The sequence below is a fragment of the Aphidius gifuensis genome, linkage group LG3 (assembly GCF_014905175.1).
Source record: "Aphidius gifuensis isolate YNYX2018 linkage group LG3, ASM1490517v1, whole genome shotgun sequence".
Classification (NCBI taxonomy): domain Eukaryota; kingdom Metazoa; phylum Arthropoda; class Insecta; order Hymenoptera; family Braconidae; genus Aphidius; species Aphidius gifuensis.
The window spans coordinates 16016222-16041251 of NC_057790.1; the positions used below are offsets into that span (position 1 = coordinate 16016222).

At 28.4% G+C, this 25030-nt stretch overlaps 1 protein-coding gene and 1 long non-coding RNA gene across 2 annotated transcripts; one reads left to right on the forward strand and one right to left on the reverse strand.

The window, feature by feature from the left end:
* Positions 1–1803: 1803 nt before the first annotated feature.
* On the forward strand, positions 1804–15382 carry LOC122850950 (knob-associated histidine-rich protein-like). The gene is made up of 5 exons (XM_044149993.1): positions 1804–1875; positions 12190–12312; positions 13221–13457; positions 14291–14458; positions 15374–15382. The coding sequence occupies exons 2-5, from the start codon at positions 12208–12210 to the stop codon at positions 15380–15382; spliced, it is 519 nt and encodes a 172-aa protein (XP_044005928.1). The 5' UTR covers positions 1804–1875; positions 12190–12207.
* A 1116-nt stretch (positions 15383–16498) lies between these two features.
* LOC122852140 lies at positions 16499–17966 on the reverse strand. Its single transcript, XR_006373796.1, has 3 exons — positions 17858–17966; positions 17227–17760; positions 16499–17141 (listed from the first exon to the last, which is right to left on the reverse strand). It is a non-coding gene; the product is annotated as an uncharacterized LOC122852140 (long non-coding RNA).
* Positions 17967–25030: the final 7064 nt, after the last annotated feature.

Sequence of the window (25030 nt, forward strand, 5' to 3'; positions counted from 1 at the left end):
TATTTTTTGTAATACAAAAAAAGGGCTTTTTAGTGTGGATTTTTTTTTTCTACAGTGACATAATCTCTGTAGAGTAACGATTCTTCGGGCCACAATCTAAAACTAAATCATTATTGCAATTAAAATTTCTTGCCTTTATTAACGTCCACATATCATTTAGAGTTACTATGCCTATCCGATATTATGCATGAATATAACGAAATATAACATCAAAAAATAATTTTTTTTGCACATATATTGACAATGTTTACGCACACATATAATCTTAAGCGCATAAATGAAGCCCAAATGGCAAATAAATCATGTATCTATTTATCACAAACTTTCAATTAAATTTTGGATTAAATTCATTTCCAATTTACTCATAACTGATGTATATATATACCAAAAAAAATTTAAGAAATAGTCAGCTTGAATGGGTGTTACGTTAAAAAAAATTTTTTTTTTTTATTTTACTATAAACAAATAAATTTTGAAATTAAAAGTTTCCAACAAAACTCTGACACTGCACTTAATATATCTAATTTTATTTTCCTAAAAGTATGTTGTTTTTTTACAAAAATTTACTTTTTGAAAAAAAAAAAAAAATCAAATGCCCGATGGTCAGTTTTTACTTGTCGAATTCAGAAATGAAAAATAAATAAGATTTATTTGGTGAAAAGAAAGAAATGAAAAAAAAAAGAATTGCAGAGAGTTTAACTTAACCTTGGCCAGGTATAAACCTTACTAAACCGCATCTAATTGAACAACTTCTTTTTTCTAACAATTTTTAAGTAAAGATAATATAGAAAATTTTGTTGATGTTTTTCAGAAAATAAATTCAGTTAAAAGTAAAATCTGGTAAAAACAACGAACACTGAGAACTTTCAAGATTATAGTTCTCAACAAAAAGCTTTTTTATTTCCTTTTTCGTTATCGTTGTCTCTTTTCGTTACTTTTCATTCTCTGTGACTGAAAACACATTTTATATTGTTAAGGGTTTCGGTGATTTACGCCCCCCCGCTGACTACATATATTCAACCATATAACTCACTGTTGTGTTAGTGTCTTCTGTTTGAATATATACTATGAAAAAAGAATACCGTTAGGAAGTGAAAGCTATTACCCAGGTACATTTTAGTATCTGTGAGTTTTTTTGTCTCAACATTCAAACTTCAATTTTGTGCAAAATGAAAAAAAATTATAACTGCTAATGTAACTACAAAAAAAATAAAAATGCTCAATCTATTAATAAACAAAATTAAACAATATTAGTAAATGATTTTTTTAATTATACTTTTAGGATTGCTAAGCTATTATGAATAATTATGATAATTATATAGTGCATGTGCTATAATAAATAAGTCATAATGTTTCATGTATCATGTTGATTCGTTAATCTACTAGAAAAATATGACGAGTGAATTTCTTTGAAAAAAAGTATTTTTTTAAATATATTTTTACAAATTTTGAATTATAAAGGAAAAATTATGTCAAAAAAATGTTAGTATTTATTGTCTCCTGAGTTCTTAAGCTCTCAGCGTAGAGCTGGTTATTGCATCCAAGCCCTCAATTTTTGAGTTGTACTAGGCCATGTGATCTTATTCACAGGTGTTAAAAGTATACTTAGATAAGTAATAAAATTAGTACTAAATAATGTAAGAAATCACTTGTAAGAGTCCTACTTGTACAGTGTGTTATAAAATTGATTTTATTTGCGATGCCCCGTATATATAAATATAGTATGCATAAATTTGTCTACAGATATGGTAAATAAAACCAAGAAGCGTACTTATCGCACTTGGCTTCATCCAAGTTTTAAAGAAGAATCTGTCAGTCGAAGAACAGTGAGACGATGGAAGAAAGCTGCGGCTGAAGCAGTTGAGCAATCATCAGGTCTTACTACATTTCTTCTTTTATATAACATTTGCGTAGTTTTCTTATATAATATAAATAGTGCATAAGTATATGCAGAACATGTAGGGTGGAACGAAAAAAATTGTTAATTGCTTATGATGTCCAATTTTTTACACCACTATTTTTATATATTTGAAAAATGATCTGTTGAATTTTTATTTCCACGCTAATATACATATGCATATGCTCAATGCCTATACATGTTATAGCATTAATGTAAACATATAGACATTAGCTCTTTGCATTCTCGCATTCTTGTGCCATTTAACTTTTTTAATATTCGATAAACTGTCAAAAAAATGACAGTTCCATCAGTAAGTTATAACTAAAACTATCTAAAAAATGTTACTAAATGATACGATTATTTGTTTTTAAAAAAAAAAAAAAACGAAGCCTGTTATATGTGACTGCGACAGGAAACAAACCTAAGTTCATTGGCTTTAACTCAACCGGCTATTCAATCAAAGAGTCGGCTTTGACAGAAGTCGTATAAAATCTTTTATTCTTACTTTTCAGCGGCTTATATATGTTGTTACTAAATTTATATTCTTACCAGGGTCCGAACCTGCGACTACTTAAACTACTACTCAACAACCTAACGTTTAAATCTCTTTATATAATTCAATACTAAAATACTATTCATTGTTACTATTTATTAATACTGAAAATACTAAAATATATCTATGTTTAATCTGTTATGTATACCCGTATTATTTTTTGATTCGTAAAATGTTTTTGCCAAGATAAATTAATTACGAAATGTGAGAAAAAAATTTTTTCAGTGAATATTTTCATAAATGCAGTGTCACTTGAAACCACAAACAAAATCTTTTCAGTAGTCACTTTAATTAAACTGAGTAAATATCAAAACTGAAAAATAAATTCATAAAACTTCATATTTGATTTGATACACTGGGAAAACAAACTAACATTTTTTACTGTGCTAGCAGGGTGAAAAAATTAAAATTAAAAAATAAAAAAAAAACAGTCATTTATGAAATTAAAAAATATACATTTTCATTCAAATAAATTCTTTTTTATAATTATTAGTTTTCATTATGAAAAATGAAAGCAAAATTTTTTTTTTTTTTTTAAATTAAGGCTTCATGCGGTACCGAGACCGAGAGTATCGGCTGAAATTCTCACTAGATCGCGAGACTCTGAAAATTTAAAATAATATTTTTTTTTTTTTTCCCTCTCACCGTATCGAATCATATTGAAAAAAAGAACTGTTATATTCCTGCACAGTAAGACACTGCACAGTAGGGCACTGACGCCAGAGTCACAAGATATTTACAAGGCTTATGTTTCAATGAAAATTGTAAAGACTAAAGTTACGCCAATTATATTTTCCTAAACTGATATTTTTTGTATTTGATATTTCAAAAGCAATATTCTACTTCTTGGAAAAAAAATACATATCGATGAAGTAAAAGAAAAAAAAAAAATATATATACTATTTGTTTATGGCATTTCTAAAGACTTTTTTCAGACTAATTTAACGATTTTTAAATTTTCAAGATTCACTTTGAACATTCGTAACGAAAACGTATAGAAAAAAAATAAAAGAGGTTTGGAGCATAGTTTTTTTACAATTAATAATTAAAGTATGAAATAATGGATTTTTATGAGGAATTATTGAAAAATCACTAGAGATCTCTTGCGGATGACTTCTAGAAACACAATATTTCTATGAATGCGAAAAAGACAAAAAACAGAGAAAAAATGTTGTCTCTCTCTTTGTTTTAAAAAATCGTCCAAATCCCTTCATCGTCCAAACTATAGCTTCATTATAAGCGTGTTATTGCATCCAGACCCTCAATTTTTATTAGAAAGTAGTAGCAAAAAATGATAGTTTTTTTTCTCAGTGTATGATAAATTATTACTTTAAAATTTTAACTCAATACATATAAGCGTTCAATTCATGGCTATTTTTTTTCAAAATTCATGTTGCTACCCTTATTTAAATATGCGAGAATGTTAAGAGTTATGTTCGTGAGGTGTTTTCAATGTATATAACCCACGCAGGAAGATTTTATAAAATAAAAGCAATTTAATTATCAGTTTTTATAAAATTCAACCAAAACTTCTATAAAAATTTTAAAAAATTTAATCCAAATTTATATAAAAAAAATTGCAATTTTTTTTTGGTTCCATGAATTTATAGAAATTTACAAGATAAATTTGTATATATTTTAACATTTCCCCACCATACTCTTTTTCATCCTTGCTAACATTTTATAAATTCCGGAGTGGAAATTGAGATCAAGTCTTGATCAAGACTTGATCAGTCAACATTGATTTAAAATCCATTCTTGATCAAATCTTGATCACGTTTAGCGTTACGTTCTTGATCAAGATTTGATCAAGAGGCTTGATCGAGACTTGATCAAGATATTTCATGAAAACTTGATCGAAAAACTGAAAAAAAAAAATTATTTAGAAATTATTATTTTTTTTATTATTGTATTATTAAGTGTGATGTTATAGAGAAGAGTTAGATAATTATCGGGCACGGAAGTTTTTTTTTTTCTAAAATACGGTAACCGGGAATCGTTACGACGAAGTATACATTGACGTAGTAATGGGTACGCTTTAGACCGCTCGGCCACGGATGGAAACGATGTCCCAAGTGATTTTTTGAAGCTTATATATTTAAACCATAGTCTTGAGACATTATTAGGCCATGTTTGGCGTTTTTTTTCTCAGTAAGAAAACTTTTATCAATGTTTGAAAAAAAAAATCGTAATAATTATTGATGAAATCGTTATAATTAATGAACGTAATATAATAAATTAAAAAGTTAATGTTTTCTTGATCCTATCTTGATCAAGACATATTTAAAAAAAGAACAAGTAATAAGAGAAATATTTATTGATCAATTCTTGATTAAGTTTTGATCAAGACGGCCGTATTACGGATAAGTTGAAGTTTTCTTGATCCTATCTTGAGCAGGTTGTCCTTAATAAAGAATCTTGATCAAACCTTGATCAAAACTTGATCAGGTTTCCTGAGTTAAGGCAACGTTGATCAAGTATTGATCAAGATTGAGAGCCAAATCAAGCTAGCCTGAACAGATTTCCACTCAGGATTTTCGATAAAAAAATAAAAAAAAAAAATTTATTCAACCAGGAATCGAACCCGGATCTTACGGAGTGACGGCCTATCTTTTGAGAAATACTAATAATAAGATATTAGTTTGCCGATTCTATTTTTTTTTTAGTACCGTGGTGGCACCAGTACTCGGACGGTAGAGACGTAATTGAAACTATTTAAACTAAAAAAATATATTAAAAAAAAAAAAAAATGCATCAGCATTTTTAAATTCTTTAAAATAATATCTGTCATTTAAAAACAAAAAAACTCGTATAAATTATAAATTCAATGGAAATTTAATTAATTAAAAAATTTTTCAATTTCCCCAGTATCCGGACATCTAAAATATATGTGAACCAGTTATTGCACGCGTTAGGTACCAGTTTCTAGACAGAGAAAAAAATATCAACGTCAAACAAATTTAGGTTATATTTAGTAATGTTGTCAGTTTTACTAGTTGTTATTACTGTCCGGGTACTGGTCCTAAATAAAATTTGATGAAATTAAAGGACCCCAGTAGTCGGACTTTATTATTTATATTTATAAAATTTTTATCAAAATTCTTTTTTTATCTAATCGGATAATTCAAACATTTTTACAAAAATTAATATCAAACACTAAATTAATTATACTTGATAGACGCATAAATTGATGATTTTAGATGTAGCAATCACTCGACGACGACAACTCACAGTGCCCTCTGATAGAGTTTGAGTGTCACACAATTTTATTTTACCTTTAATATTTTTTTAAAAATATTTCTATTATTTATAAAACAAAAACCGTCTGTTTAAATTAAAGAATATAAGACGTAGAAATATTTAAAATAATTGTTTGAATTTTAAAATAAAAATTATCGCCGTAATTACCGAATAATAGGAAAGTGTCCGACTGCTAGGGTGTGTCCGAGTATTGGTGCCACCACGGTAAATAGTATTTTTAGAACCTGTCATTTACTTTCATATAAATATATAATCAGAGTTATAAGATTTAATTTTTTGATGTTCATATAATCAAAGGGGACAGTGAGAAGCTATTTATTGATGTTTTAAAGGACACCATGCTAATTTCTAATCTGAAAGGCTCAGGTTCGATTCCTGCTGTAAGAATTTTTTTTTTTAAATTTATAAAAGTTTTGTAGTGTTTTTTTATAAATATTTTTTTATTTTTATATTTATAAATTTTTTTTTAATTTATTGTAAAAAATCATAATCATCGTACAACTTTCATACAAATCAATAATAAGAGTGATCATAATAAATTTTTTAAAATACCTATATATATAAATCGTTTATAAAATGTTAAAAATACGATTAAAACTGAATATTATTATGAGATTCGTGACTTCTGGGTAATGCACTGGCTCATCACTCGACTATCCCGGGTTCAAGTCCAACATAGAGTTTTTTTTTATTTTTTTATGTGAATTTTTTTATGTAAAATTGAAGAAATTATTTAATGGAAATTATCAAATTCAGGAACCCGGGTTCAAATCCTAAGTAAGGACAAAAAATGTAACATTATTTTTTAAGTAAACAAATCATTCTGATTTTTTTTCTCGAAAATACGAATAGAATAAAATGAAATGTACTGGAGAACATCGAAAACTTCACCATGCAACGTAATAGATTTAACGAACGCTAGACTTGACTATGCAACGTAGTACCCGAGTGAAAATCTGGTCAAGCTAGCCTGATTTGACTTCAAGTCTTGATCAAGACTTGATCAATGTTTCCTTGACACGGGAAGCCTGATCAAAATTTGATCAAGATTTGATCAAGATGCTTGATTAAGGATAACTTGATCAAGATTGGATCAAGAAAACCTTAATACATTCTCATTGAGGCCAGCCTTAAGAATTGATCAATCAAAATACATTTTGGTACTTGTATTTTCTCCATCGTTATTATATATTTCAGTACTTGTATTTTTTTATTGTTTAACCCATCATTGTTACAATTATATTATTTTTTCACTATTAAAATGATTTTTTTCAATGAAAACGACGCTAAACATGGCCTAGTTATGTTTCAAGACTGGTCTAAATATATAAACTTCTTAAAACGATCGGGTGTATCGATTTTCTCCGTGGCCGAGTGGGTCAACGCGTTGCCCTTAGTACGTATAATCTAAAATTCGTCGGTTCGAATCCCGGTAGGTGCGCTTGTTTGAAAAAAAAAAAAAAATTGTCTCTTTGGTTGTTTGTCTCTCTCCTTCTGTGTAATTAAAAAATATTATATATATAAAATTATGAAAAAAAAAATACAATAATTAAAATTAAAGACATAATTTTTGTTTTTTGATTAAATATTGATCAAGTAAACACGATCCAGTTTTGATCAAGAATGGATTTGAAATCAATGTTGCCTGATTGAGATTTGATCAAGACTTGATTTCAATTTCCACTCGGGTACTTCTCAATAAAATACATCGTTTCTTTTCCAATTGAAAAATTGTGAACTATACTAGGATAAATTTTATAAAAGTTGTTTTATACGATCATTTTGTAAAATTTGGTCAACAAAAATAAAAAAGTTTTGTAGTATTTTTTTATAAATATTTTTTATTTTTATATATGCAAATTTTGATTAAAACTAAAAAATAGATGAAATTGAGAAACTTACATTCTTATAGAATATTACTATGAGATTCCTGGCTTCCGAGTAATGTGCCAGCTCATCACTCGACTATCTCGGGGCCAAGTCCAACGAAGAAATTTTTTTATGAAAATTTTTTAAAAATTTGAAAAATTATTCATGAAATTAATTTATGGAAGAAAAATATAAAGATGTAAAACAAATTTATAATTTTTACAAAAAATCTTCAAACTTTTTATAAATTATCCCGAGTAGAAATGTGTTCAGGATAGCCTGAACCCTGATCCGGATCGGTGCAGGAAATCGTAAGGTTATCCTTGTTCAGATATTCTTACCACATCCTGATCCAATCTGGATAAGTTTATGATGAGGCTTTCCCTATTCAGGTATCTCCATCACAAACTGATCCATTCTAGATCAGGATAACCTTAACTTATCCTTATTAAGAATATCTTGATCCAATCTAGATCCAGACTTGATCAAGTAAAAATTATCTGGTAATTAATTTTTTTGAAAACAATTTGCCTGATCCGGATAGCATCAGGATAACCTTAATTTATCCTCAACAAGAACATCTTGATTGTAATTATGTCTTGATCTTAAACTGATAGAGTAATTTTTATATTTTCCGGACGGAACACGTACAATAAAAATAATCATTTCATTTTTTAATTTTTTCTTCATGTTTTCAATAGTTAAGGAGTGGATTTGAAATCAGGATATCCTGATCAGGACCTGACTTAAATTTCTACTCGGGTATATATAGAACATTTATAAATCAAGAATACAACATTTTCATAAATCTTTTATCAATTTTTTACATATTTTGCCCGAGTTTTACAAAATGCGTTTATAAAACAACTTTTATAAAATTTTTATAAAATATTTCCGTGTCAGCTCTTTAATTTTTTTAGAATTGAAGAAAATTTGCAATTTTTTCACATATGATTTTGTAAGAAATTTTTATGTTTTTATATATTATTTTGATGACAGTTATATGTAACCAATTGATTTAGTTTTATATTGTTAATGGCTTTTATATTGTCAATAGATAACAAGTCTGTAATTACAGGTCTGTCTGTCGTTAGAAATACTGTTAATAAAACACAAGTATCAGGTGTTTCCACTTGGCCTTCCCATGAGAATAAAAATACGTTATGCAATGATACAAAAAGCAAAAATTCAGAAGATGACGTACAAAATGAATATAACTCATTATTATCTGATGAAGCTGATATTAATTTATTAGAACATTTTAGTACAGAAAATCTTGTTACTGCAGATGATTCAGATGCAGAAAATATTGTTAATGGCTTACCTATTCAAAACATTGATAGCTGCAGTAGCTCCGATACTGATTTTCATGAAAATGATAGTATTGATGATAACTCTAATTATGAAGAATCAAATAATGAATGGTCAGATCGAGATTTGAAGTTTGATACGAAATCTATGCAGGGTGATCGATTAATGTTTCCGGCAGCAAATTTACATGTATCAGATGTTTTGTTAATGATTGAGACATTCATAGTAAAAAAAAATTTCAGTGAACGAGATGAGGAAGACTTCATAAAATTTGTTAAAACTCTAGCTGGGCCGGAATTTGAATCTTGGACTGCAAGTCATTATTTAAGATCAAAATCGTTTGATCCACCATCGAGTACTATAAAAATGCATTTTTATTGTAGCATATGCTACTGCATCTTAGGTATTAAAGAGGTTAAATTTAGTAAAAACAAAGAATTCAAAGTATGTAATGGCTGTCAGCACCAATATGAGTTGTCATCTAAACAACAAAACAATTTTATAATGATCAATATAGATTATCAACTCCGACTCTTATTAAATGATCCAGATCTACAAAACGCGCTCGTAAAAAACCTTGAATATATCAACTCAAATAAACATCGAAATGTTTTAAGTGACGTATACGATTCTGAGTTGTACAAAAATTTCCAGTTGCAGTCTCCTGGAACTTTAACTTTGAATTTTAATACTGATGGTGCCCCTGTTTTTAATAAATCCAATACGAGTTTCTGGCCAATCCAAGCTTATATTAACGAGTTGCCTCCCAAAAAACGGTTTAATAATCGAATATTAGCTGGATTACTTTGCACTAAAAAAGAGCCAAATCCGGATTTAATGCGTTTATATTTGACAGCTTTTTGCAAACAAATTCAAAACTTGTACGAAAATGGTGTACCAATTATAAATCATACGACTGGTGATTTGATGATATTCAAATTTTATATTTTTTGTGCTTGTGTCGACTCAGTAGCTAGGCCTGTAATGCAAAACCGGTTACAATATTCCGGATATTACGGTTGTAGCTGGTGTTATAGTAAAGGAACACATTGCAACGGTGCAGTGCATTATTTAATAACTGACCAAGATCCACCATTGCGAAGTCACAGAGAATACATAAAAGAAGCTTTGAAAGCTGAAAAAATTAATAAACAAAAGCCTGGCTTACGAAAAAAAGTGACGGTTTTGGGCGTTAAAGGCAGTTCAGCATTCATTGAAGAAACACCCCTCTTTGATATTATTTTTGGCTTTCCTACCGAAAAACAACATGGGGTAGATTTGGGGGTAGCAAAACAATATCTAATTGAAAAAATTACCAATACAAGAAACAAAGATTACAGTTTAAAACCAAATGATCGTAAAGAAATTGATAAACGATTATCGGGTATCACACCTTCTCATGATATTCCACGCTTACCATTGCCACTGAGTCAACTTGCTGACTGGAAGTCAAGTCAATGGGCTGCATGGTCATTATATTATTGCATTCCATGTTTAAACGGAATACTTAAAGCTGAACATTTCAAATCACTAGCGTTGTTTGTTGAAAGCATTTGGACTTTATCTAAGACCAAAATAAGTGAAACTGATTTAAAAATAGCTGATTATAAATTGTTAAAATTTGTTGGCGAATGGCAATTATTACATGGTGAATCATCAATGACATTCAATGTTCATTCTTTACTTCACTACACTGATTCCGTAAGAAAAACTGGCCCATTATGGGCAACCTCCTCGTACCCATTCGAAGATGGAATCGGTCAATGTAAGAAACTCGTGAACGGGCCACGAGGTATATGTCATCAAATCGCAAAAAAAATGTTAAAAGATCTAACATTGCGTTTCCTTATTCCAAATAATACAGAATCGAAAAAATGCCTAGAATATTGCGAAAGCTTATATAAACCTAAACGTACAGCTAACCATAAAAAAATCTCTGACGACTTAGTGTTGCTTGGTGTAAGTAAAAAAAATGCAACCGTAGAAAGTGAAATAAAAAAATTAATTGGAAGCAGAGTGGTCACAGTTGAAGTTTACGAGCGATGTATCTATCAAAATTCCGTGCTTCATGCACATACTTATCAACGAGCGGAAAAAAGAAACGATTCTGTTGTTTTATTAGAAACAGGGGCTGTTGTCAAAATAAGCTGCTTTGTTCTAGTTGGTTGTGACTGCTACATTTACGGTCAGGAACTCATCCATGAACCTGCAAAATTCGAGCATGGGGTTCGAATAAATCATATACATGAAATTGATAATCATGTTCATACCAAAATAATTATTGAAAAAATAAATTCAATACAAGAAAAACTTATGAACTATTCAGTTAATGGAAAGGATTTAATTACTTTTTTACCAAATAATGTAGAAAAGCAGTAAACCCATTCTCTTAAATTCCTCAAATATTTGCAAATATATATATATAGGTTTATTTTATTTTGTTGGGACCGATTTCCATTCAATTTCAAACTATAATTTATCTAGAAATATAAAAAAATATGATTAATTCCGAGGGGAAGGTCACTCCAAAATTTAGTGTACACCAGATTACTGATTACCGGTAATCATGTAATCTTTCCAATGATTACAGGAGATTACTTTTTTTGTAATCACAGAGAATCCCAGTAATTTTTTATGATTACACTTAAAATTCAAAGATTACAAAAAGATTACACGAGATTATTGAAGATTATTGAAGATTACACCGGATTACAGATTACCTGTAATGATGAAATATTTCTAATGATTACACAAGATTACTTTTTTTTGGTAATCACAAAGATTTCTTGTAATCTTTTATGATTACACTTAAAATTCAAATTTTTGCAGATTACAGATATACGACGTAAGATTACTGGTGATTACATAGAATTTTTAAAGATAATTGATGATTATAAAAGATTACAAGAGTACTTTAGATTACATCGATTACACGATTTTTCCGTAATCATTTCTGTAAGATTACAAGAGATTATTGGAGATTCTTCTCCCGATGTACACCAGATTACACAAGTGACTTCCCCCTCGATTAATTCCGATTATCGATATATTATTTCTAGTTATAATAATTCACCATAATGTCCAGAAAGCATCATAATTATAGTAACATTGTATTTATAATTAGTTGATAAATATATCAAGTGGTATAAGTTATAAAAAAATTATATTGATTTTTATTTCTCTTCCTATTCCTTCTTCTGTATTTATTTTTATATAATATAGAATTTTTTGATAACAATTGATTATTCCAAGCGAAATTCAATGAACCTCATTTATTCATTTAATGTATATGCAGATTCTTTATAACAAAGATATGGATGCAGCATCTGCTGACAAAGAAAACAACATACATGAGCCAAAATCTGATGAAAAAATTGAAAATAGATCTGAAAAACAAGCTGAGAGTGATAAAGAAATGGTATGTATCAGAAATATAAGAGATAAATAAGTAACTAGTAAATAGGTGATGTATATTAAAATAAAAAACAACTAAATTTTATTTTTAAATTAAACAAAAATGGTTACCGCAACGAAAACTGAATGTTTAATAGTCTTGACAACCCCTACGGGAATATTTTTAAAAAATTTTATAAAATCATTTTGTAAAATTTGGACAAAGAAATATGTAAAAAATTTATAAAATATTCATAAACATTTTGAATCATTTTTTTATAAATATTTGATATATAAATTTATCATAGATTTATTTATGAAAACGAGTTATATATATAAATTATATATAAAAAATTGAAAAAAAGGAAACATGTAATCTGAGCTATAACCCGGGCTACGGGGATGATGAGCCCGTGTATTATCCTGAAGCCACAAATCAATAATAAGAGTGATCATAATTAATTTTTTAATGTAGATATATATATAAATTGATGCCAAAAATCTGAAAGTAGATATAATTGAGAAAGCTATACTCTTATATACATTTTTATTAATTATTTTCATACAATTTGTGGCTTCCGGGTAAAGCACCGGCTCGTCACTTGCTTATCCTAGATTCAACTCTGGCTTAAAGGGTTTTTTTTTTTGAATTTTTCATGAAAATTTTATAAAAATTTTTAATAAACCTAATTTATGGGAGAAAATTAAATTTTGCAAAATGAATTCATGATTTTTTCAATTAAGTATTTATAAAAAAATAATATAAAGTTATTATAAATATTGTATAAATTTTTACATATTTCTTTGCCCATATTTTAGAAACTAATTTTATAAATTAACTTTTATAAAATTTTTATAAGTTCAGTTTTTTTTACACGACATATTTTATGTCCAGGGATAATTTTTTCATTCTCATTTCTCATGTAAATATAGGCATCAGAAGAAAAGGGATATGAAGACGATAACATCTCAGTGATCGAATCTCTCGAGTGTATAAGCCCTGAAAGTTCATATCAACCAATACCACAGACATCTGGAAACAATAAACATGATTCAAGAAAACGACGATCTTCTAAGCACAGCGATGATGAACATGGTGTTAGTCACAAACGTATGAACGTTCGAGACCGTAATTCGTCTCATCGCAATTCATCACCGCCATGCATAAAGGTATATCAATTAAAAGAAATTAAAAAAGTTTCGTAAAATACTTATTATAAATCATTATAAAAAATTTGTATTATTTTTTTATAAATATTCTATAAGAAATAGATGTAAATAGGACACTCAGGGCAAAATGAAAACTTTTTTTTTTTGATCACAAATTATTTTTTATCCAACAAAAAAATTATTTTTATTCAATTTTTAATAATAATACATGAATGTAATCTTCTTTTTTAACTATTTCAACATGGCCAACATCAGCAGCTGTATAATGTTAACGTGACCTGTCAATTTTTTTATTTATTATTTTGCTTATCTTAATTTTTCCCTCATAAAATATTTATTAAAGAAAATTTCTAATTTTTCATAAAATTTTTATAAAAAAATAAAAATAAAAAAAAAAAACACTATTCCGGACTTGAACTCGGGCTACGCGGGTGATGAGCAGGAAAATCAAAGTATGGAAACTCAAATTAATAATATATTATTGTATGAAAAATTTATAAAATTTTCTATTTCTTAAACCTCGTCTAGTTTTTCTCTGGCTTTTTATTTATCATTTGATCAAGATTCATGGACATTACAGTTTAGCAACTGTAAGTAAGTAAACGATTCTATATTAGTCAACGTAATCACCGAGAGTTGTCGACTAACGATTTCGTAATCGTTTGTATAGTCAGCCGATTAACAGTTACAGTAATTTGTAATAACGTAATTTTTAAGTACTAGAATTTTAATGTTTTTGAAATTATCGAAAATCATTTGGCATGTGATGTTTTTTCCTACACACATTTTAAATACGAGTATTTTATTTTGAAATTTTTTTTTTGTTTGTATAGTTAGTAGAAAAAGAAAAATGTGCTAATCGATCACCAGTTCATGAAAAGTCAAGTTCAAGACCTTGGAATTCACATAGAAGAAATTCAGATGCAGATTACAACAAAATTGGTAAATCGAACAAAGGGCATGGATCTAGTGATCAAAATAGATCATCATCAAAAAATAAGGTATTATTATTTACAAATTTATATTATAAGACTTGTCTATTACAAAATTTATATGAAATCGTTGTACATCAAAGTACAATACTAATTAACAAAAAAAAAAAAAAAAGTAAATACGAGGGGAAAGTCACTTATGTAATCTGGTGTACATTATTTTCTTTATTTTTTTTTATTCTTCTTCGAATTTTAAGTGTAATCATAAAAGATTACAGGGAATCTTTGTGATTACCAAAAAAAAAAAAAAGTAATCTTGTGTAATCATTAGGAATTTAGCATGGTTACAGGTAATCTGTAATCTGGTGTACACTAAATTTTGAAATGACTTCTCACTCTCTTAAATATCAATATTGTGTGGTCATGTGTAATCTTGCGTAATCTTTAATAATCTCGTGTAATCTATTTGAAATCTTTGAATTTTAAGTGCAATCATAGAAGATTATTGGGATTCTTTGTGATTACAAAAAAAAGTAATCTTGTGTAATCAATATAAAAATATAAAATACATTTACTTTTTGTATAGATATAGATTACATATGAATTAAATGTAAATTACATGTAAATTAAATTTAATTTATATTTTTTAAAACATTAATTAAATTTAATTCACATATATTTTAAATATAAATTAAATTTGTTTTATATTTCCAATAAATATATTTGTTTCACTTGGGTAATTTCTGTATGAGGATGTTTCCATATCAATCATATGACGAAAGTTGCCATATAAATTTAGATAATGAACAAATTAATGTAGAAACGACAAAAACTACACAAGTTCTTTTGATTAGGAATTTCGTAATAATAGTGGTTTAATTTACATTTACTTTATATATGTATTTAAATAAGAAAAAACGATTATTGATTATTGTATTGCTTCAAAATTTTTTAAATTTCAATCAATGGTGTTTCCACAAATAGTCTGGTTAATTAAAAAAAAATATTATCGTTTAAAAGAATGAAGCATAAAGAAGCAGTTGTTTTTATAATAGATAAATTTAATTGTTAGTATGACCATATTAAAAAAAAAAAAATTTTTTTTTGTTATGTGTAGTTAAGCTTAGGTACATAATTGTTCTATCTTTTTAATTTTTTTAATCCAGTTTTAGAAAAAAATATAAGTTAAATTTATTCAAAAACTTGACAAAATATTTAAAGTGATTGCAAATACGCCTGAATCTTACTCTTCCAAAATTCGAATTATCTGTATTGATATTATTTTTAAAATCATAATTTCCGAATTATAAAAGAGTAAAACAGGCGTACTTTTTAATCGATAATTAAACATTCTGTCAAGTTTTTAAATAAATCAAACACATAGTTTTTTGTTGAGAATTTTGACACTGATAATTTTATAATTCATTAAATAAAAAATTATAGGTTTAATTTCCAAAATATATTTCTTCATATTGTGTTTATATTTATAACACTCAACAATGCTTTCGTCAAATAAAAATATTAAAAAGAAAAATCCGTAAATGTTTTTTATATGTATACGTAGCATGTACCTTGTTAAATAACTGAATAACTGTAAGTTTATAAGTTTTTTTTGGCATAGTATGAAAAAAAAGCATGAAAAGAAGTAAATGAAACAATAGAATTATGTAAAATGTAATTGAGTTTCTCAAAAATCTATCTCATACAGACTCATTAAATATTAAATAATTTGTAATACTGTGTATCTTAAAAAAAAAAATTGAAACCCCAATCCTTCTCATTGAATTGAAAAATTCGTAAAATCTCATCAAATATTACAGTCTCATAAAATGTGATAAAAAACAGAATTTTGTTTTTGTGCCTCATAGATTTTCATAAAACACGAAAAAAAAAAATTTCACCCCATAAAATATCATTGGAAAATTATTTTTTTTTTACATCTCATAAGAACATATAAAATCTTGAAAACTTAACAGATAAAAAGTTTATCATATTCAATGAGACAAAAACTAGGACACTTACAACTATTGAATCTTATTAAAATCGGGTACATCATTTTTTTTTTATAAGATTTTGTGAGACATTTCGAGGTCAACAAGAGCTCTGGTCAACAGCATTAACAGCAATATCAGCATCATGATCATGATCATCATCTTTGACATTTTCATCAAATTTCAGTATTGACTGTTTTAATTGAACTTACAGTATTTTCATTACCACGCAATGTATCTTGTTCAGACTCATTGTCTGTACTTAAATGAGACAATTTTTGTGATAATTATTATCACCATTTCCATCACTACTTGATAACTTTTGTGTTAATGGTATAAATACTTGTGATGATGGTGGAGTTACCAAGTCAACCATTTCATGATCAACATTTAAAACTGATGAAGCAGCTGCATCTACTGCTGCTTTTAATGCTTCAGATGTTATTATTGTTGTTGTTGGTTTTGTTGTTGGATTCGTTGGTGCATAATAATCAGTCATCAACTTATTTTTATCAATTGGCTTTGACTTTTTTTTTAATAGATGATTTTTTATTGATCGTTCGTGATAATGATGTTGATATGCTGATGATGCTAAAACTCGTCTTGGTGGTGACTTTGGTGGTGATGGTGATTGTTAAATATCGACAACAGCAAAACGACCATTTTGTCCGGCTTCTACACTAAAATTGCTTCTACTCCCACCAGCTTGCTCAGTTTTTAATTTTTTCTTCTGTCTACGATCATTGTTTGGTTTTCTTTTACTAAAAAGAATAATAATAATTATTATACATATATATTAATTAACTTCACATGAATGTAAATGTAATAAAAATAAAAATCTAATACCTTGGTGTTTGTGGAAGCTTGGCTTCAGATTCATCATCATCATCACTACTAGTCCATGTTTTATAAAGAAAAGAAGGGAGAGAGAAGGAGGAAAAAAAGAAAGGATACACTATGTATTTTCGATTATTTTTTTTTATTGTTCAATTAGATTTGAAATAAATTCAGTTTGATAATCGACACAATGAAGTTTGATTATCTCTAACTCTCGAACAATAAACAAAAATATTAATGATAATAACAATAATACCGATAAATAATTGAATAAAAGGAGAAAGGAAAAAATTTAACGAAACAAAAATTTTTTTTTTTTATTGTTCAATGATTAGATTTGATATAAATCCGTTTGATAATCGACACATTTAAGTTTGATTATCTCTAATCCTTGAACAATAAACAAAAATATTAACAATAATAATAATAATAATAATAATAATACCGATAAATAATTTTATAACAAAGGATGATTAAAATGGCAGAGCTATAGGATAGCTGGTGAATGAGTGGTAAGATAATGCTTTTTTTCACTTTTGATTTCTATAACAAACACAAAAATATACAGAAATAATTAATAATTAATCAATTAATATTATAAATATATTCTAAATTGTATTAGATTGTGCAATATTGTTACCTCAATATATTGATGAATTTTTTACTTTTTTCTCTCAACGAGCATTGCGCAAGCAACCTTATCTAACCAAAGACACACGTGAAAAGACCAAGATATGCGTACATACAATATATGTAGACAGCGTGGTAGCGTTGCTAACCCCGGCTGTGTGCGCGATTATGAGAGCTCTAGCGGTAAATTATAGAATTTCATACGCCATTATGGGTTTCTGTCCGGTAATTAAAATTTTTTCCTTTTCTTCTCTTTTTGATTTTTTTTTTTTTGAATTTTTTGAATTATTTCTTTATTAATAATAATTAAAATAAAAAAAGTTGGATATATATTTAATATAATTACGTTTAATATATTCGAAATTATATTCGATATTAGGTATCGAAATTCATATTTTAACAAATAACGAAATAAAGAAAGTCAAATGAAATAAAAAATTATTATTTTAACACAATATATAATTGAGTTTAATCTTTGGTGCCAAGTTTAATGAAACTAAATTACATACATTACATGTTGAATTTATCATGAAGACATTTATCACCAAGTAAAAAATAATGAATATGATACAATACCAAGTTCTTTATCACAAAGATAAAGTTTATATTATCTTTTGGTACATAACCAAGTAAATACATTGGTCTATCAAGGTGTGATACTGTAACAACTTCACCACCAACAAAATAATTAACTCTATTTACACTATTTCAGAAAAAAAATTTAAACTTGACCCCACCTGATGTAAAATATATGTCTTAAATACTGAAATCTTATTTAAGAAAAACCAGGTGGGGTCAAGTTTAAATTTTTTTTTTTTTTTTTTTCAATAGTTTAGACTTAATTACATGCGTCAAAAATATATATTTCTTTCTTGAATTTTTAGTGTGATCATATCTAAATTAAAATACTTACAATTATAGTGACAATTTCGAACACTTGACTCTTTTTTGTAGAAAAAAACTTAGTTATTTTTTTTTTTTTGTTGTGATACCATCAACACCAAAATCTGGTTTGAAAAATGTTTTTTCTTTAAAATTTTTAAATAATTTAACAGCAATGATGAATATTCACGTGTTGCATATTGACTTGATAATCAGCAGCCCATACAAATTCAAGTGCTTGTCCAAATGCTTCATTTCTTAATGCTGCTGGTCAACATCTAAACTGTACAAAGATAAAAAACAGTCCAAATATATGATACAACTATACAAGTTACACGTTTCATGTTAGCAATGTGTATAAATTTTTTCTTACATTTTCTAGCAATTAAGGTCGATCGGGAAATTACAATTATAGCAATTAAAGTACCGATAATTTCCCGTTGTTTAATTTTTTATTTTTTTGGCTACAATGAAAGCCTGAATAATTATCTATTTTGATGAATTTTTTCACAATTTTAATGCGTGGTTTTTTTTAGATAATTGATGTCAAAGTTGACAACTTTAACACACTTGGATAGGGATGGAACACACATTTACGCTTGTAGTTGAAAAAATTGTTGTTTAATATTGCTGTTTTTTTTATCATTTTATAGTACTTTTCAATACGAATATTTTAAGCCCATATAGATCCTTTTTTTCCGTGGATTTTAAAAGATATTCAAGTTTTAATTATTAAATTTTCTATCATTAGCGGTCGTTATTTCTCTTTTATTCGTCGTGCTGTTTCATGTTTCTTGGCTATGGTAGTATGTGTGCCAAAAATTGATTAGATAATATTTATTTTCATACATGAAAAAATTTTATGAAGAATCCGTTTTTTTTTTTTTTTTTTTTTTTTTTTTTATTATTATAGCTTTCAAACCAAGTGTTTGGTTTATTTAGCATTACATAAGATTTATACATATAAAGATCGTATGAATTTTAACAGTTTTTTTTCCTTTTTTCTTAACATTATATAAAATCTTACTATCTATATACATATGATTATACATTTTTTTTTTTTTTTTTTTTTTTTTAACCGTTTAATCTATACATTTTATTACATTTTGTTCATTTATTATACACTTAAATAATAGGTTTATTTGTTTAATTTACTAAATTTTAATATCACAATCACGTAAAAATTTATCTAGAATTACTAGTGTATTTTTATTTAGATTATGTAGAATTGGCGAGATGTTATAAGGGGGATATTGATGTATTTTTATAAGGTTGTTATACATTTTAATTCGTTGATCTATGAACAACGAGCATTGCCATAAGACATGATTTATATCTTCCTCATAAAGATTACATTTACACATAGGGCTTGGAACCATGTTAACCCTAAAAAGTGAAGAAGCAAGGTGGTAATGATTTGATCTAGCTCTGTTAACCCATACTATTAAGTGTCTCGAGTACTTTTCTCCTTTATACCAAGGACATTTTTTTTCATTGAAATATTGACTAATATAATTCTTGCCCTTGTCCTGACCTAAATTAGATATATGTTTATTTGTGTTGAAATACATATTTTTTTTGAAGATTTCTCTGGTGTCAGTGAATGGAATCGGGTATTCCTGAGAGTGAGGTTGTTCAGTTGCAAATTTAGCAAGTCTATCAGCTTCCTCATTACCGTGAATCCCTGAGTGAGAAGGAATCCAGTTAAATTTGATAAAATTGTTTTTGTTTAATTGATTGAATTTTTCAATTTGTTCAATTGTTTTCCATATGTAAATATTAACTTTAGTGTCAATTTTAATTTTTTGTATTAACGTTATTGCACTCAGAGAGTCAGATAAAATAAGGAAGTTATGTCCTGGATTTTCTATAGCTATTTTGACAGCGTTATAAATAGCAAAACATTCAGCAGTATACACAGAAGAAGTCGGATGCAAACTGAATGTTTTAGAAATATTTAAATGTGGACAATAGCATGCGGCACCAACCGAAGGTTTCCCCGAACTTTTACTTCCATCAGTATATATGGCAACATTCATGTTAGTAAGATCTTGAATTATACCTGTTGGGTTCTGGTTTAAATTACTAATAGATTGGAGTTCTCTACCAATACTTGTATTAACATTGTATGAATTTGTGATAAGACTGAAATGAATTTTATATAGATATAACTTATCAGATGAGTATATGTTGTGGCTGTTTTTAAATATAAAATTAATGTCTTCTTTAATTGATTTTTTTCTTTTTTGGTTGGATGAGAATGTGTTGTAAAAATTGGTACACATAGAATGGATTTGAGTGTTGTTACTTGCAAAGACTTTTGACAAGTAAACTTGTCTCAAGAATCTAACGCGTTCATATATCAGTGGTAATTTAGATTCACCTAATAGTATATTAGTAGGTGTGCTGATACGATATCCAAGAGATAGTCTAATAGCTGAGTATTGAACTTTTTCAAATTTTGTATATAGATATTTTTTATCAGGATAGTATACACTACAACCATAATCAATGATAGATCTAATGAGTGATTTAAACAAGATAATTAGTGTTTCAGGGTCAGAACCCCACCATGTACCCCTGAGGAATTTAATAATATTCATGTTCGTCAAGCATTTTTTAAGGACCGTATTAATTTGTTCTTTGAATGTAAGTTTTGAGTCAAATATTATTCCTAGAAATTTTGCTGAGGTCGTATTGGTTATTTTATGTTTATTTACTGTTATCGAAATATTTTCCGCAGGCATTCTATTATTGTTAAAGTGGATTAGTTTCGTTTTTGAAGGACACAGGTCTAGACCCAATAAAAGTAGTTGTTTATTGATATTATTAATGGCGTTTTCTAAGTTATTTAAACTTTTGTTGTTAAATGGGGCAGTAGAGAAAATTGCAATGTCATCTGCAAATTGAGAGACAGAAATAGATGGTGGGATTGACTCGATAATTTTAGAGACATATATTGTATATAAAAGAGGAGAAAGTACCCCTCCTTGAGGAACACCTTTATGTACTACTCTTGAGCTATTCAGTTGTGATCTATGAAATATGTGTCTTTCATAAATAAGAGCGTGAATAAATTTAACAGTTTCAATTGGACAGCCAATCTCAATTAATCTCGAAATGAGAATATTTGTATTAACGTTGTCAAAGGCTCCTTTAATGTCGAGAAATGCTGCAAGGGTACTATGCCCTTTGTGAAAACCTCCCTCGACACTCAGATATAAATGTAATAAATTGTCATTGCATGACATACCTTTTCTAAATCCAGCTTGAGACTTAGGTAATATATCTTTATATTCCACCCACCACTGCAATCTGTTTTTTACCATGGTTTCAAAAAGTTTACATAGGCAAGAAGAAAGAGCTATTGGTCTAACGTTAATTCCATCTGATTTCTTGATAAAATGAATGTATTGTTTTTTCCATTCAGGTGGGTAAACACCTGTAGAGTAAAGTTCGTTATATATATCAAGTAATATTAATTTATAATTATGAGGTATGAAGTTAATAATATTGTAGTCTATTCCATCCATTCCTGGAGAGGAATGGAGGTTTCTGGTGTCCAAAGCTAAATTATATTCATTCAAGTTGAATGGAGATGATAAATGATGATTAGTACTGCATGTAGAAGGAAGTGAAGGATTATTTGCACAAGTTCCGTTCTTTTATTCTTTTGCACAATAAAAAATAACTATAAGTAATTATTAAAACTATATCGTGAAACTCGGTAATAACGAGTAAATTAGAATAAATATTACGTTAAAAAATATGAATACAGGCGCGCGTAGCGCGCCAATGTGCTCGTGTACATGAAATAGAGATAACCTCCCTCGCAAATTTTCAAAACATTGCGATTATTAAAATTTTTGTATATTATTATATATCATCATATTTTTTGGATATGAATATGATGGATCCATATCGTATATATAAGAACTAGTTGTGAGATGACCTATATATTGTATACGGGGCGCAGGCGCTTTTCACTTTATTTTTTTACAGTGTAGCCAGATTTAAGTTTTGTCTGTGACGTCAGAAGCGCCCCGCAACACCCGCAATGAATTTGTGCATAATACCTCCTTAATTAAAAAAAAAAAGTTTTCAAGTTCACTCGCACATTTATAATCGAACGCATTTTTGATCACCGCTTGTTATGTACATAGTTGTTCCAGGTTTCCTTCCGCGGCGGACGGCTGCCGAGAAATACCACCTCCACTGCTCACTGTCACTACTCTCATATATGTGTGAGTGTACTATAGGAGTGGTGAGAAGTGACTATATAGTGACGGTTGGCGATGGTGAGCAGTAAAGTGAGTGGGTATAAGCAGAGTGAAGCCACCGAGGTCCCATTAGTCCCACATTTTGTGCTCGCCGTATGGAGTGGGTATAAGGGGGTTCCGTCACTTCCGAGGTAAAAAATCATCTATGGCTCCACTCTGCTTATACCCACTCTAAGCAGTAGTGAGCAGTGGAGGTGGTATTTCGCTGGCGGTCGTCCGCCGTGAAAGAAGGCTCCCAATAATCCGTAGTAGCAACGTAGATTTTTTTCATACATTTACATTATCTTGTTAAAAGAAAAAAGTTGTAGGGTTGTGCCCTAGTGTATAAGGCAGTAGATAATCGTATAAATAAACAAATGAAATAATAAAAAAAGCAATATTGTGATCAGGACTTATACTAAAACAATAAGAATAAATAAATTCCGCTTGGATAAATTTCGTTACTCGGGTTCTTAAACCTAATAATAACCAAATGAGTTAGCTAACTGTTAGTTAACTGTTGATATAAGCCTTCCCGGGAAAAAATTCCGACGATCGTTGACGATCGTGGAAGACAACGCTTTTGTCCACGTCTCGGGTGATCTTCAAAGATCTTCAACGATCTGTGGCAATCTGTGGCGATCTTCAAAGATCATCAAAGATCGTGGACGATCAGAAAAAAAATAAAACGAGGAAAAACAATTAAAACTACTTTAAATAAATATTTTACGACATTTTAGAAAGAAATATTGAGTTTTTATGTTTTATCTACAAAGATCGTCACAGATCGTCAACGATCTTTAAAGATCTTTAAAGGTCTTCACTGATCTGTGACGATCTTTAAAGATCTTCAGCGATCTGTGACGATCTTTATAGATAAAACATAAAAAACTCACTATTTCTTCCTAAAATTTCGTGAAATATTTATTTAAAGTAGTTTTAATTGTTTTTCCTCGTTTTATTTTTTTTCTGATCGTCCACGATCTTTGATGATCTTGAAATACATTCTGCGATATTTAAAGATCAAAAGACCTTAACATATCGCTGAAGATCGCCACAGATCGCCACAGATCGCCACAGATCACCACAGATCGCCACAGATCGCTGAAGATCTTTGAAGATCACCCGAGACGTGGACAAAAGCGTTGTCTTCCACGATCGTGCATATACGATCGTCAACGATCGTCGGAATTTTTTCCCGGGATTGTTCAAACCCGAATATTTTGGATTCAAATAACTAACCGAAAACTAACCAGAAACTAACTCTTTTGGGTCACCATTTATGGTTTACTCATAGTCTATTTAGGATCTTAAATTGTGAGAATATTATTAAGAAATTTTTAGACATAATATTTTATCTTTTTAAATGCTTCTTACTATTTATTTTTGTGACTCAGGAATTCTTATAGTCGTGTGTCGGTTTTGTGCCGTTTTTGTATGAGATCAGTGCACAAACCGACTGTCGGATCGGTATCGCCACTTTCGCTAGGGGCTGAATAAAAATTGTTAATGATTTAATTTGTTAATTAAACCTCATTTTTATTTGAATCGAATATTTTATAATGGAGTATTTTCAAAGGTTATATATGATGATATATGCTAAATGGTTAAATGTTATTATTATGGTTTTTTTTTTCTTGAACAGCTCTTTTGTGAAACTAGCACTTCCGTGTTTTTGCTTTTTCTGATATTGATGTAGGTAAAATGCTTATATATAAGCCTGGTAGAAATAATCTCTCCGGATTTTCTCCGTATATTTCCGGATTTTCCATGATTTCTCCGGATTTTTCCGGATTCGTCCGGACTTACTCCGGATTTATCCGGACTTAATCCGGATTTCTCAGGATTTTCTATATAATTGAGACTCTCGGAGATATTAACAGAGTAATCTCCAGACTATTTCTATAATATCTCCGGATTTTTTCCGGAATTTTGACTTAAAAAAACAAACACAAAAAAATGGAAGAATTAATAAGAAAAAGTAGAAATAAGAGTTTACATACGAAAAATAAAAAAGAAATTTTTTCTGAAAAAATCCGGAG

Bases quoted from the DNA above. Each gene is read 5' to 3' on its own strand.
- LOC122850950 (XM_044149993.1), top strand. From the start codon at position 12,208: ATGGATGCAGCATCTGCTGACAAAGAAAACAACATACATGAGCCAAAA. The intron at 12,313-13,220 runs GTATGTATCAGA...ATGTAAATATAG, and splicing joins CTGAGAGTGATAAAGAAATG to GCATCAGAAGAAAAGGGATA. The intron at 13,458-14,290 runs GTATATCAATTA...TTGTTTGTATAG, and splicing joins CATCACCGCCATGCATAAAG to TTAGTAGAAAAAGAAAAATG.